We start from the raw sequence: 14,365 nt of genomic DNA, 5'->3' as shown, positions 1-14,365 counted from the left end.
CAGGTGACTAAGCTTCCTACTGCCTTGATCTGAGATGTAAACAGGTTAGTGAAGAACCTGAGAACATCCCTTTCTTTCTCACTACTAACAGATTGCACCAGGGTTTTTCTGAGCTCTTCTTTAGGACCTGCAGACAGGGAGATGTCCCCAGAGCTGTCCCCATCCCCGGGAGGTGTCTGCAGGGCAGAGCTAGGCACACAGTGGGTGGGATGGGGTCTCTGAGCATGGATGGGAGGAGATGTGGGGACAGAGAAAGAGGTGCTGGCAGGGACAGCTGCAGGTAGCAGGGCTGCAGGCAGCAGGTCAGGCAGTGAGAGGGAGTTGCTCCCTCCCTGCCATCTCCTGCAGTGCAAGTGATTTTCTTGCTGCAGCATCTCCTCTTCCCCTCACAGGTTCTGTCATGGCATTTATAATCTGGGGGCTGAGGATTTGAGGTGTCTGAACCCTTAATCTCTGTGTAAGTAAACATTTTGTGCAGGTCCCCGCCACCTTCCTCCATGGAAGAAGGCACAGAATCATAGAAGAGCCTGAGTTGGAAGGGACCCACAAGGATCATTGTGTCTAACTCCCGGCTCCACAGAGGTCTTACCCCAAAATTCCTACCATATGACAAGGACTATATTCCAAAACTTCTTAAACGCCAGAGCTCTTTTCCCTCTCCTGGCTGTGCCAGTCAGATGGCACAGGGGTGTGAGGATGGGCTCTACATCACTGACACCGCAGCCTCGGCACCGGGTAGAGTCCGCCCTGCCTGCCCATGCCTGCTTCTCTCCCTTGCCCAGTGTGGCAGCTGGTGGTGTCTGATTCTGACAGGGACTGCTGTGCAAGGAGGGTGAAGCAGGAGGAGATGCTCCCTGTTCTCTCCGGCCAGACACACGTGATCCACCTGCTGATTTTGTCTCCTAGGTATTGAACAGGGAAGACACACACAGTCACGCAGCCCAACACCCCTCACTCAACAGAGGGAGCCACTTCCCAGGAATCTTCCCTCTGGAACCTCCAATGGAGTAGAGGTGGCTCATTTGGAGCTGACGGGCAGAGGCACCTGCAGTGTGCAGGACACTCAGCAAGCACAAAGCAGGGCTCCAGACAGAAAGAAAGACAAAGGCCCTCTTGGAAAAAGGGAATGTAAGGCTTTAATTGTGAATTAACTGAATTTTGCTCACAGAATTTACTCGTAACACTCTTTTTTAATGTTTATTTTTTATTCTAATTTGACAGTGTCCATGACCAAAGCTGGTAAATGCCCAACAGCAGCTCAGTGAGTGTCTTCCTCCTGCTGGCATTCTCAGACACACGGGAGCTGCAGCTCCTGCACTTCGCGCTCTTCCTGGGCATCTACCTGGCTGCCCTCCTAGGCAACGGCCTCATCCTCACCGCCATAGCCTGTGACCACCACCTCCACACCCCCATGTACTTCTTCCTCCTCAACCTCGCCCTCCTCGACCTGGGATCCATCTCCACCACTCTCCCCAAAGCCGTGGCCAATGCCCTCTGGGACATCAGGGCCATCTCCTATCAAGGGTGTGCTGCCCAGGTCTTTTTATTTGTCTTCTTGATTACAGCAGAATTTTATGTTCTCACCATCATGGCCTATGACCGCTACATTGCCATCTGCAAGCCCCTGCACTATGGAAGCCTCCTGGGCAGCAGAGCTTGTGCCCAGATGGCAGCGGCTGCCTGGGGCAGTGGCTTTCTCAATGCTGTCCTGCACACGGCCAGTACATTTTCCCTGCCCCTCTGTAAAGGCAATGTTGTGGACCAGTTCTTCTGTGAAATCCCCCAGATCCTCAAGCTCTCCTGCTCAGATGCCTACCTCAGGGAAATTGGGTTTATTGCATTTAGCTTTTGTTTAGGTGCTGGCTGTTTTTTTTTCATTATGTTGTCCTATGTGCAGATCTTCAGGGCAGTGCTGAGGATGCCCTCTGAGCAGGGCAAGCACAAAGCCTTTTCCATGTGCCTTCCTCACTTGGCTGTGGTCTCCCTGTTTGTCAGCACTATTGTGTTTGCCTGTGTGAAGCCCCCCTCCATCTCCTCTCTATACCTGGACTTTGTGTTGGCAATTGTGTACTCAGTGGTGCCTCCAGCAGTGAACCCCCTCATCTACAGCATGAGGAACCAGGAGCTCAAGCATGCACTGAAGAAGCTATTTCAGTCGTCTTCCATATGCAATTAGCTGCTGCTCTGTTGCTGCAATGGGAAAAACACAGCAAAAAAAACCATGGTGTGAGACACAGCCTTTCACTGCCAGCTACCAGGGCAACAAATGCTGGTCCCAAACTCTGAGAAACAAAGTAAAAATGTTATGTACAGAAGGAGAGAAAATGGATCTTGAGGATACAGGACTGCAGGCACCTGTGGGCAGTACGGACACTGACCTGCAGTCTCAATGCTGCCTGGGTGGGGAATATGAGAAAGAGGCCAGTGCCTGTCCTGTGCCACCCCCCTGCTAGCCCTGCTCTTTCACAGTTGGAATATTCCTCCCTTACTCGGGCATAAGCAGAGCTTTGTCTCCTCCTCCTGTGCAGCGAGATGAGCCACAAGCCTGGCTGTGTGTGAGGGAGCAGCAGACCTGCGCAGAAAAAAAAAAAAAAAAAAAAAAAAAAAGCCATTTTCATGGCACTGGGGCATCTGAATGGTCCAGCCCCTGTGGACTCTGGACCAGTATAGGTCAGGGCCTGTGAGGGTCAGCCTGCGCATGGATCCCAGCAGTAGGTTGATAGGATTCCATAGTTCACAAGGACATGGACACCTTATTGATCTGTTTTCATGAATGTCTTTCTTACTAATTGCTACAAATCCCTACCTGTAAAGCAAGTACATTGCAAGAACCTAGTAAGTTACCACTAGGAAAGCAAATATGGGCTTGTGATGCTTTCCCTAAATCCGCACCAATAAACATTATTTGAGGTGCTACTGGTATGACACTCATGAATCCACTTGGTGGAGGGAGCAAGGCATGGCACCTTCCCCTTCTTTCTTTTGGGCCAGTCATGATAGCTCTTGAGTAATTTGAACATCATTGGGTAACCCTAATGACATGCCTCCAGACTTTGTTTCTGGCTTTTTCTAAGGGTAAACCACTAAACAAAAGGGTACCAGTGGCTGTTGGCATAACTGCCTTGAATACAGAGAATATCAAATAGTTGTCTACCTTGCCTGGTCTCACACAGGACCCTTCTGTTGTGGGGTTGCTGAGAGCAGAAGAAGAGCAGGTGCCGATGGCTACCACAGCAGTGCACCAGCAGCAATAGCGCACTGATCTCCAAGTGCTCCACGCTCAAGAGCTATGTATTCCTGGGAGCAAAAAGTCAGACAAAGTGGGCAGGAGACCTGCTTGGATGACCAAGGAGATCCTGTAATGACTTAAATGGAAGAAGGAAATATATATAATGTGGAAAAGTGGACAAGCCACTTGGGAAGAATGTAGGGACATTGTCAGAGGATGCAGGGAAGTGACAAGGAAATCCAAGGCCCATTTGGAGTTAAATCTTGCAAGGGATGTCAAGGACAACAAAAAGGGCTTTTTCAAATATATCAGCTGCAGAAGGAAGATAAAGGCAAATATGGGCCCACTGCTTATCGAGGTGGGTGCCCTGGTGACAAAGGATACAGAGAAGGCAGAATTACTGAATGCCTTCTTTGCTTCAGTCTTCACTGCTAAGACCAGCCCTTCAGAATCTCTGACCTTAGGAACAAGGGAGGAAATCTGGAGAAATGAGGACTTTCCCTTGGTTGAAGAGGATCAGGTCAGAGCTCTCTTAGGCAAAGTTGACACCCACAAATCCATGGACCCTGATGGGACACATCCATGAGTGCTGAGGGAGCTGGCGGATGTTACTGCTGGCCTACTCTCCATCATCTTTGAAAGGTCATGGAGAACAGGAGAGGTGCCTGAAGACTGGAAGAACGCTCATGCCATGCCGGTCTTCAAAAAGGGCAATAAGGAGGACCCAGGCAACTACAGGCCGGTCAGCCTCACCTCCATCCCTGGAAAGGCAATGGAACAGCTCATCCTGGAGGTCATCTCCAGCATGTGGAGGAGAAGGTGATCAGGAGTGGTCAGCATCTGTTCACCAAGGGAAACCATGCTTCACCAGCTTGATAGCCTATGATGGAATGACTAGCTGAGTGGGTGAGGGGAGAGCAGTGGATGTTGTGTCCTTTGACTTCAGCAAGGCTTTCAACACTGTCTCCCACAACATCCTGATAGGCAAGCTCAGGAAGTGTGGGATGGATGAGTGGTCAGTGAGGTGGATTATGAACTGGCTGGATGGCAGCGTTCAGAGGGTTGTGCTTAGTGGAACAGAGTCTAGTTGGAGGCCTCTAGCCAGCAGTGTCCCCAGGGATCTACACTGAGTCCAGTCCTGTTCAACTTATTTGTCAACGACCTGGATGATGGAATAGAGTGCACCCTCAGCAAGTGTAAAGATGTGCTGTGTTTTGTTCAGGCATTGCTGGCATTTGTAATCCCTGCTCCACGTTGTCCTCAGGGTTACATCGTGAACGAGTTCATCCTCAAAAGAAGGCTCTACCCCATGAGCACCCAGTGTCCAGCTGGTTCAGAGATATTACAGAGAAGTTCTCAGAAATGCTGCCAGGCATTGAAGAGTGACAGATTTATTGAGACTGGAGAGCACCTTCACAGCCCATCTAGTCAACCCCCAATAGCCAAGCATGGACACTTAAACCATGCAGCCCAGGCCCACTTCTAGTTGGGCTTTGGGTATCTCCAGTGATGGGGACTCCTGTACTTTTGGGAAAACATGATCCAGTGCTTGGTATTGCTCACAGTAAAAGTTTTCCTGTGTGGAATGTCATGTCTTGTCCTGTCATGGAGACTGCTGAGACTGTCAGAGGAAAAGATCTCATAGCAAACTATGTCTCATAACCACTTCATAGCAGCAGACCGATGGGGCTGAGGGACTCAGTGATTTCTCTCTATTAGTCTGCCAGGAGCTGCAGGGACGTCAGGAAGAGCCCAGGGCCAGGCTCTGCTCCGTGGTGCGTAGTGAGAGGGCAAAGCCACGGGGTGTGGGGTGAAACAGGAGCTGCTGGGCCTGCAGAGCAGGAAAAGCTTTTTCCCCCATCTTGGTGCTTGTCCACAACCAGGTGGTCACGAGCCCTGCCTGCCCTCCTCCTGCCATGCTCCCTGTGGTGGCTGCAGCAGAGGGGACCCCCAACCAGCTCCTGCATGGGGCTCTGACACCCGCCTCGTCCCGGCCCTCTCCAGCACCCTCCTTGCTGCTCTCTGAAGCATGCCAGCACCTCCCTGTGCATGCTGGCCAGCACATCTGCTGAGGGTCAGTGCGGCTACTGCAGGGTCAGGGAGCTAAGCAGCACCCTTACAGCCCCCTGCCCTGGGCCTGCCTCTCCCCTTGCCCTCAGACCCAGCCTTGTCTCTGCAGCAGGAGCGCTCTTGGTATGCGCTTCCTGGCTTCCCCTGTCCTGTGGACAGCTGCTGCCCACTCAGGCTGCTGGCATAAACGTGTCCTCACAAGCAGCACCACCCCTTGGGCTGCTTCTCCTGGCCTCCCCCACTCCACTGCCTTGACTCTGCTCATCCCCACTTTCTATACCCAAGTGGATCCCTTGTCGTTCATCTCCCTTTCCCCTGATCTTTGAGTGACAGACCCAGGGTCAGATGTGTTATCTTTAGGAGTGCTAGTGCCTGTGTAATCCAGTTTGGTGATGGAATAGAAAGACAGTTCCTTCACCTGTGATCCTTCTTCATGTTAGGACATAACTCAATGTCCTTCTGGAGTGGGTTTATGTGGCAAGGTTTTGGTAGCAGAGGGGCCATAGGGGTGGCTTCTGTGAGAAGGATCTAGAAGCTGCGCCATGTTTGGTAAGGGCCCCACTGCTGACCAGAGCTGAGCCAATAAGTGATGTTGTTTTGCACCTCTTTGAGAGCACATTTAAGATAGGGAGAAAAAACACGCTGCACCACACAGCAGCCGGGAGAGTGAGAGGAGTGAGGAACGGCCTTGTAGGTCAGTGAAGAAGGACGGGGAGAGGTACTCCAGGTGCCGGAGCAGAAGTCCCCTGTAACCTGTTGTCCTGGTTTCAGTTAGGACAGTTATTTTTCCTCCTAGTAGCTGGTAGGGTGCTATGTTTTGGATTAGGATGAGAAGAGTGCTGATAACATGCTGATGTTTTAATTGCTGCAGAACACTGCTTATACTAAGCCAAGGACTTTTCAGCTTCTCGCTCTGTCCGGTCAGCGGGCAGGCTGGGGGTGCAGCAAGCGCTGGGAGGGGACAGAGCCAGGACAGCTGACCCCAACTGGCCAAAGGGGTATTCCATACCATCTGACGTCATGCTAAACAATATATAGGGGTGGCTAGCCGGGGTGGGGGGCCGGCTGCTTGGGCTTGGGCTGGGCATCGGTCAGCGGGTGGTGAGCAATTGCATTGTGCATCACATGTTTGTACATATTATTATTATTATCATTATTATTTTCTATCTTAATAAACTGTCTTTATCTCAACTCACAAGCTTCACTTTTCCGTTTCTCTCCCCCATCCCAGAGAGGGAGGGGGGAGGGTGAGCGAACGGCTGTGTGGTGTTTAGCTGCCAGCCAGGTTAAACCACAACACCTGTGGTGCGGACCATGGTGAAGCAGACTGTCCCCCTTCAACCAATGGAGTACGATGGTGGAGCAGGGTTCCACGCTGCAGCCAGTGGAAGAGACCACGGTGGAGCAGGTAGACCTGCACCGACGAAGGCTGCAGCCTGTGGAAGACCCCTGGCAGAGCAGATTCTGGACTGGATCTGTAGCCCATGCAGAGGGGACCACGCAGCAGCAGGGGACCTGGCAGGAGCTGCTTCCCGTGGAGGACCCAGGTTGGAGTGGTTTGCTCCTGAGAGATGGACCCCGTGGTACAGACCCATATCTGGAGCAGTTCTTGAAGAGCCTGTGGGAAGCCCACACCAGATCATTGGACTGCATCCCATGGGTGGGACCCCACAGCACAGGGGACAAGAGTGACCGAGAAGGAGCGGCAGAGAAGAAGCGCTATAGACTGAACAAAACCCCCATTCACCCATTCCCCTGTGCCGCTTGGGGGGGAGGAGGTGGAAGAGCGTGTATGGGGGGGGAAGGTGCTTTTGGTTTCTTTCATTTGTTTCTCACTTCTCTAGCTTCTTAGTAATAGGTAATAAAACTTACTATCTCCCTACTCTGAGTCTGTTTTGCCTGTCACAATCTCTTACTGTGCAATCTCCTCGACCTTATCTCAACCCCTGAGTCCTTTTCAATGTATTGTCTCCCCGTTCCTCTTTGAGGAGGGGGAATGAGAGAGCGGTTGTGGTGGAGCTCGGCCGCCCACCCTAGGAAAACCACAACAGCCTCACTCTGCTTTATCACACTGATGTACTGAATCTGGTCTCCTTGATTAGCCTGAGGCACAATGCAATGCTTTTTGCCTTCTGACACCACAGCACAATACTTATGTCTTTCCCTTACTCTGTGTATTGACCTGATAGGACATTTCATATTTTTCACTTTCATATTGGAAGGGGATGATTTCCCAAAGTGGGGCAAGCTGATGGGTTCTGCCTCAGCCATTTGAGGTGTCCTGCTCATGAGTCTTTCAGCCTGTGTTTGCCACAGATAACCAAGAAGATAAATAGATGTTCAGGTGTCTACTAGAAACAAAGATGGCCCTAACAAGGCCATCCCTGTTGGTAAGAACAAGGTCCAGGAGCACCGCCGCCTCGTCGGCTCCTTCACCACCTGCCTCAGAAAATTGTCTTCAATACATTGTAGGAACCGTTTGGACTGCGCGTGCCTGGCCGAGTTGCTTACCCAGCAGATGTCTGGGTAATTGAAGTCCCCCATGAGGACCAGCACTCGTGATCATGCTACTAGCAGCTACTAGCAGCTACTAGCAGCTGCTCGTAGAAGGCCTCAGCCTGATAGGACATTTCATATTTTTCACTTTCATATCTCTAGTTGGAAGGGGACAATTTCCCAAAGTGGGGCAAGCTGATGGGTTCTGCCACAGCCATTTGAGGTGTCCTGATCATGAGTCTTTCAGCCTGAGTTTGGCACAGATGACCAAGGAAGGTAAATGGATGTTCAGGTGTCTACTAGAAACAAGGGAGAGTATCTTGGGATCCCAATTGCTAGTTCAACTTTAGGTCAATCCCAAGAAACCACTGAAAAAGAGGTTTGTCTTTGAAGGGATTTCATGTGCTGGGCTGGCCGCAGTTTCAGGGAGAAAGATCAGTGCTGGCAGTGGAGGAGCCCTGGAAACTCCATCTGTCTCCACCTGATCCACCAACAGGCTCTGGTCTCCTGTAGGTCCTTTCAGACAGCTTCCATTCCAGGGAATTACTCTAAATGCACCGGGGTCTCTGGAGGCATAATGATTTTAATGGAAGAATAACCATGAGCTGTGATTTAAATGAAATGTTTCAAATGTTAATAAACTACTCTGAAGACCTTGATTGCTTATGGTCAGAAAGCAACGCTCTGCCTCAATACCCAGTATTTTCTTCAGTACTTAAGTCATAAAGCAAGTACTCGTTAACACAAACAATTCAATCCCTTCCGTAAAACGTCACATAGTGTAGTTTCTGTCATGAAGAAATGTGAATTTTCAGGATCCATTTTCATCACAGGAGAAGAAATACCGATGTTCACCTGTACTTGTACTGTCATTGCTTTGTCTATCATGGTGTGCTCCCTCATCTTCCAGGTACATCCAGAAGTTTTGATTAAACAGACCCTGCTGAATGTCTCTTTTCCAGCTGCCTGTCTGGACTTATGCACTTCCCACTGTTCTCCTGGTTTACTCTCCCCTTTCTCTTTGATCGTTGAGATCACTCTTACTGACCCAGTTGCTGCTTTGAGGTGCAGGGAGTTCAAGTTTCCCCATCTGTCAGCAGTCTGTCTAATGGCGTCCATTGCAAGCTCCTCATCATTTATCATTGAATGAATATCATACGGATTAATACCAATCTTAATACTTACAATTTTCTATCAATCAGTATAAAACACTTATTAAGCAGTCATCATTTTGGGAAGGTATACCTCACTGGAGGCATACAAGATGAGGAGCTTGCTTTGTTTTTAGGAAAATTGCAGCATGTTTTCCTGTACTTTTGTTTAAAATAGGAAAAGGGGAATAAACTTTCTGAGCCTCTGTGCAACCAGGTCTCTAAGGAAAGCAGGAGGGAGCTGATACAAAGGAGCTGTAACATCCAGCTGCAGACTTTGGTGAATAAGTCTGGTGTAAGGAAAATCAATGCATCAATGAGAGAAATGGCAGGGCTAGGGTGCTGAGGAGCAAGGTTGTCCATGCAGTGTCAGCCCTCAAGAGACTGCTTTTCCTCTCTGTGCAGGTCTATGGATCAATATCAATAGGAAAATGATGCACCAAACTGAAACAACAAAATTCACTCTTTAAAATGAGAAAATATTGCCATTAGGTGCTTTTAGAAACCTTCCTCCTTAACTTCACAAAGAAAGTTCTCCAATTAGCTGTACAGCTCTTGAAGACTTGAAGAAAACTATGGCAGAGATATGGCTCCTTAGGAGTTTCTGCATTTTAATGAGTTCCCTGGCTCATTTTGGTGCTGAGTCTATGAAGCTCAGGTACTGAGGGGGGAATGATGCAACCGCTTGAGAAAGTAAAGTCAGAAGGAAAAGCTGAAGTGACTTGGAGTATTATTGGGCCCCACTGAGGGCTGTTACTAACAAAGCCTCCCCAGGGACTTGTTAGGGCACCTAATTGGAGGCCATGATTACAGAGAGGTGAAGGCACTATGCTGAGAAAAGTCTTGGTTGGTTTTGGTGAAGCAAAAGGTCCAAGGCCTGACCCCAGCCACTGGGAGGGGAGACCCTGCACCCCCATGTCTGGCTCAGGGCTAGTCTTGGGGTCTGTGGGATGTGGTGGACAGTGTGATGCCATGAGAAGAACAATGGTATGACACCCCCTGCACATTGCTGCAAGGAAGCAATCAGGCCACATTTTAATGAGTATATCATGTCTCCTCATAATCTCTATCCAAAGGGACAAAAATGTCAGTGCTGTTGGGGCTTTCCCTTCTTGCCAGCACCCTCTGCCTTCTCTTCTACAGGCTTTCCTGTGCTCTCCCACACTTTGCCCTGTTTCCCTGAAGTCTGCAGGCACCCATCCCTCCAACACCTTGCTCTCATCCTGGCATTGCCGTGATTTCACGGATGTCTCATCAACACTTATCAGCTGATCCTTGAAACACAAAGCCATGGTCTTACCACAGACACTCTTTGGGTGACCTCTGGAACCACAGCACTGCACTTTGATATTTCTTCCTCCTTGTGGATGGACTCAAGCAGAAGGGACCGGACAACCCATACCTGGACCTTCTTTCTGTCTGGGTCCTCCTGCGTGTGTAGGCAGTGGGCATCCCACAGTCAGCATTATAACCAGGTGCCTTCTTCTGGCCTACCAGGGCCAGTCATTGATATAAGCCCAGAAGTACAGATCCCAGGTCTAAGCCAAGGGTAACCTGCCACCAACAGAAAGAAGTGACCTCACAGTCCCTTTCTGTGACAGGTTCCTGCTGCTGCCCTATCAACTGCAGAGACAGAAGTGACCTCACAATCCCTTCCACAGTCACATTCCCCCTGCGTGAGGCAGAGCTGACATCTCTCTAGTCCTCTGGGGAATGGGGCTCACTTTTCTGAGTTAGAGATAAAGCAAAGGTTTAATGAGGGATTTGTTCTTCTGCTTAGGGTGTCAGGTCTGTGATTAGGTTTTTAGGTTTTTGTTTAGGTCTGCCCAGAAGTCATCTGGGGTTGAATAAAGCATTTTAGTATTAGTGTTAAGGGAAGGGATTAGGGTGAGCAAGAGAGTAAAGGTAAGAGAAAGGGGCTATGAACTGTGTTTTGCTTCAAGTGATACTTTGAGTTCAAGCATTAGAGTAGTGGATTCCTGTCAGGGTTTTGGAGAAATACTTAGGTTTAGAGATTAAGGTTACAGGTTGAAATATTTTAAGGTCCTTACATTAATGTTTTAAGTCAGTGTTTAAGCAGCATCAACATTACATGAAACCTCTTACCTCTTCTAAATCATTGATTTCTACAGGTTGGGCTCCTCTTCCCTCCCCCGAAATCTCACCTCTCTGTCTTGGACAGAGGAAGGGCAGGGCAGGGGATGCCTGCAAACAGAAGGCACTTTCTGCAGTCTCTGCCTCCTTTTCCAGCTCTGATTCTGTGTTAACAGATTGGTTGGATTTACACAAGAGTCTGAGCTTCCTATTTCCTTGAACTGAGATGTATACAGGTTAGTGAAGAATCTGAGAATATTCCTTCCCTTCTTTCTGATTACAGACCGCACCAGGGCTTTTCTGAGCTCTTCTTTAGGACCTGCAGACAGGGAGATGTCCCCTGACCTGTCCCCATCCCCGAGAGGTGTCTGCAGGGCAGAGCTGGGGACACAGCAGGTGGGATGGGGTCTCTGAGCATGGATGGGAGGAGACATGGGGACAGAGAAGCAGATGCTGGCAGGGACATCTGCAGGCAGCAGGGACATGGTCAGGCAGTGAGAGGGAGCTGCTCCCTCCTTGCCATCCCCTGCAGTGCAGGCACCTTCCTTGCAGCAGCCCCTGGTCTCCTCTCCTCCACAGCACAGCTTCTGTTAAGGCACAGAGAATCTGGAGGACTGCCTGTCATCATCTGCCCTGAAGTCCATTTATCTAGGGAAGGAGCTGTCTCCTGTTCAGCCAGAGCTCCTGCAAAGGCCAGTCAGTCTCACCTCTGTCCCTGGAAGGGTGTTGGAGCAGCTTGTTCTGGATGCCATCTCCAAGCAATTGTAAGAGAAGAATATTATGAGGAGTAGTCAGCATGGATTCACCAAGGGGAAGTCATGCTCGACCAACCTTGTTGCCTTCATCCTCATTGCCTTCTATGATGGCATCACCAGCTGGGTAGATGGGGGGAGAGCGGTGGATGTAATCTACCTTGACTTTAGCAAGGCTTTCGATACTGTCTCCCATGACATCCTACCAGCAAAGTTGAAAAAGTGTGGGATAGATGAGTGGACGGTGAGGTGGGTTGAGAACTGGCTGACTGGCCGAGCTCAGAGGGTGGTGATCAGCAGAGCAGAGTCTGGCTGGAGGCCTGTGACTAGTGGTGTTCCCCAGGGGTTGGTGCTGGGTCCGGTCTTGTTCAATATCTTCATCGATGACCTTGATGAGGGAATAGTGTCTGCCCTCAGCAAGTATGCTGCTGACACAAAGCTGGGAGGAGTGGCTGACACGCCAGAAGGCTGTGCTGCCATTCAGCGAGACCTGGACCAGCTGGAGAGATGGGCAGGAAGAAAACAGATGAAACTCCTTCTCTGGAGATACTCAAGGCCCGTCTGGGTGCCTACCTAGGCAGCCTGCTCTGAGGAACCTGCTTTGCAGGAGGGTTGGACCCGATGATCTTTTGAGGTCCTTTCCAACCCTTACGGTTCTGTGATTCTGTGATTCTGTGAGAGGATAATTTAGTGTTTTTGTTGTATCCAGAATCCCTTGATCTGTCCCTGTGAATCAACATCCTTGCCATGTACTTGTCATTAATTCTGCAAAACTATGCCAAAAGGGAGGCATTTCCATCTGCAATTGGAGCTGGTGCTCTCTTATCCCAGCACAGCCCAGGTGATTTTTCAGCACAACCTCTGAGTGCAGCCATCCCCCAGGTAACTTTTCTGCAAGAAGCCTGCAGCTGGGCACAAAGGTCTGGACAGAGAAGCTCGCCTGGATGTGACCTCTGGCTTAGGTTTGCAAACTCAACAACATTTACCACTGCAGTGGAGTAGAGCTGGCCCTTTGGGGGCTGATGGGCAGAAGCGGCTGCTGCGTACAGCACACTCAGGTTTTATGCAGGAATGAAATTAGTTTTGCTCAGAGAAATTTCCCCTAACAGTCTATATTTTTTATAATTTAGCAGTCTCCTTGATGAAGGGCAGCAAATGCCCAACATCAACTCTGTGAGTGAGTTTCTCCTGCTGGCATTTGCAGACACATGGGAGCTGCAGCTCCTGCAATTTGGGCTCTTCCTGGGTATCTACCTGGCTGCCTTCCTGGGCAACAGCCTCATCCTCACTGCTGTAGCCTGCAACCACTGCCTCCACACCCCCATGTACTTCTTCCTCCTCAACCTCGCCCTTCTTGACCTGGGATCCATCTCCACCACTCTCCCCAAAGCCGTGGCCAATGCCCTCTGGGACACCAGGGCCATCTCCTATCAAGGATGTGCTGCACAAGTCTTTATATTTGTCATCTTGCTTACAGCAGAATTTTATATTCTCAGCATCATGTCCTATGACCACTACATTGCTATCTGCAAACCCCTGCACTACGAAAGCCTCCTGGGCAGCAGAGCTTATGCCCAGACGGCAGCAGCTGCCTGGGGCAGTGGCTTTCTCAATGCTGTCCTGCACATGGTCAGTACATTTTCCCTGCCCCTCTGCCAAGGTAATGTCCTTGAACAGTTCCTCTGTGAAATCCCCCAGATCCTCAAGCTTTCCTGCTCAGATGCTTACCTCACGGAAGTTGGGCACTTGTGCTTAGTGTTTCTTTAGTATTTGCTTGTTTAGTTTTCATTGTGTTGTCCTATGCGCAGATCTTCAAAGCTGTGCTGAGGATGTCCTCTGAGCAGGGCTGGCACAAAGCCTTTTCCACCTGCATTCCTCACCTGGCCGTGGTCTTCCTGTTTATCAGCACTGGCATATTTTTCTACCTCTAGCTCCCCTCCATCTCCTCTCCATCAATGGATCTTATTGTGGCAGTTCTCTACTTGGTTTTTCCTCCATCAGTGAACCCCTTCATCTACAGCATGAGGAATCAGGAGCTCAAGCATGCAGTAAGGAAATTATATGGATACATGCTTCTTCGGAATCAATAATAATTTTGAGTTCCCTGACTATTTCAGACACCATGAGGAAAATTTTTTGTTATTATATTTCTTTATAAATATTTTCTCAAAGATATTTTGATTTAAATAATGTTATTCTTAAACTGCACTGACCCAGTCATGAATTTTACCTTAAAAAGTGGGGTTACTGTGTACATAAAGACAGTCAAGAAGCCACCAGATCTTCATTGGTCTCTGTTGCCATCCATTTCCATCTCCTCTGGAGCTGGGGGAGCAGCCCCAGCACGCAGGAGGGGCTCAGGACCAAGAGCCCAGCTGCCACATGGATGAACAGCTCCGGTGGCCCACAGGGCTGCCCCTCACTGCCTGCTGGGCTCTGCCTCTCTGCTGCCTTTGGGTCAGGGCTGCTGCTTCCCTGGAGTCATGGCCATGGCCAGCAGCAGGACATGGTCTTTTCAATGCTGCTTTTTCACTTCCACATTGTACTTCTTGTATTTGGGTAAGCCCTGATAT

At 49.8% G+C, this 14,365-nt stretch overlaps 1 protein-coding gene across 1 annotated transcript; it reads left to right on the top strand.

The window, feature by feature from the left end:
- The first annotated feature begins 1,243 nt into the window (after positions 1-1,243).
- LOC118158774 (olfactory receptor 14C36-like) lies at positions 1,244-4,715 on the top strand. Its single transcript, XM_035313456.1, has 2 exons — positions 1,244-2,089; positions 4,494-4,715. Exons 1-2 carry the CDS (start codon positions 1,244-1,246, stop codon positions 4,713-4,715), a joined length of 1,068 nt encoding a protein of 355 aa, XP_035169347.1.
- The last annotated feature ends 9,650 nt before the right edge of the window (positions 4,716-14,365 follow it).

This window comes from Oxyura jamaicensis, unplaced genomic scaffold (genome assembly GCF_011077185.1).
Source record: "Oxyura jamaicensis isolate SHBP4307 breed ruddy duck unplaced genomic scaffold, BPBGC_Ojam_1.0 oxyUn_random_OJ142, whole genome shotgun sequence".
NCBI lineage: Eukaryota > Metazoa > Chordata > Aves > Anseriformes > Anatidae > Oxyura > Oxyura jamaicensis.
This window is presented reverse-complemented; position numbering and strand designations above follow the sequence as displayed.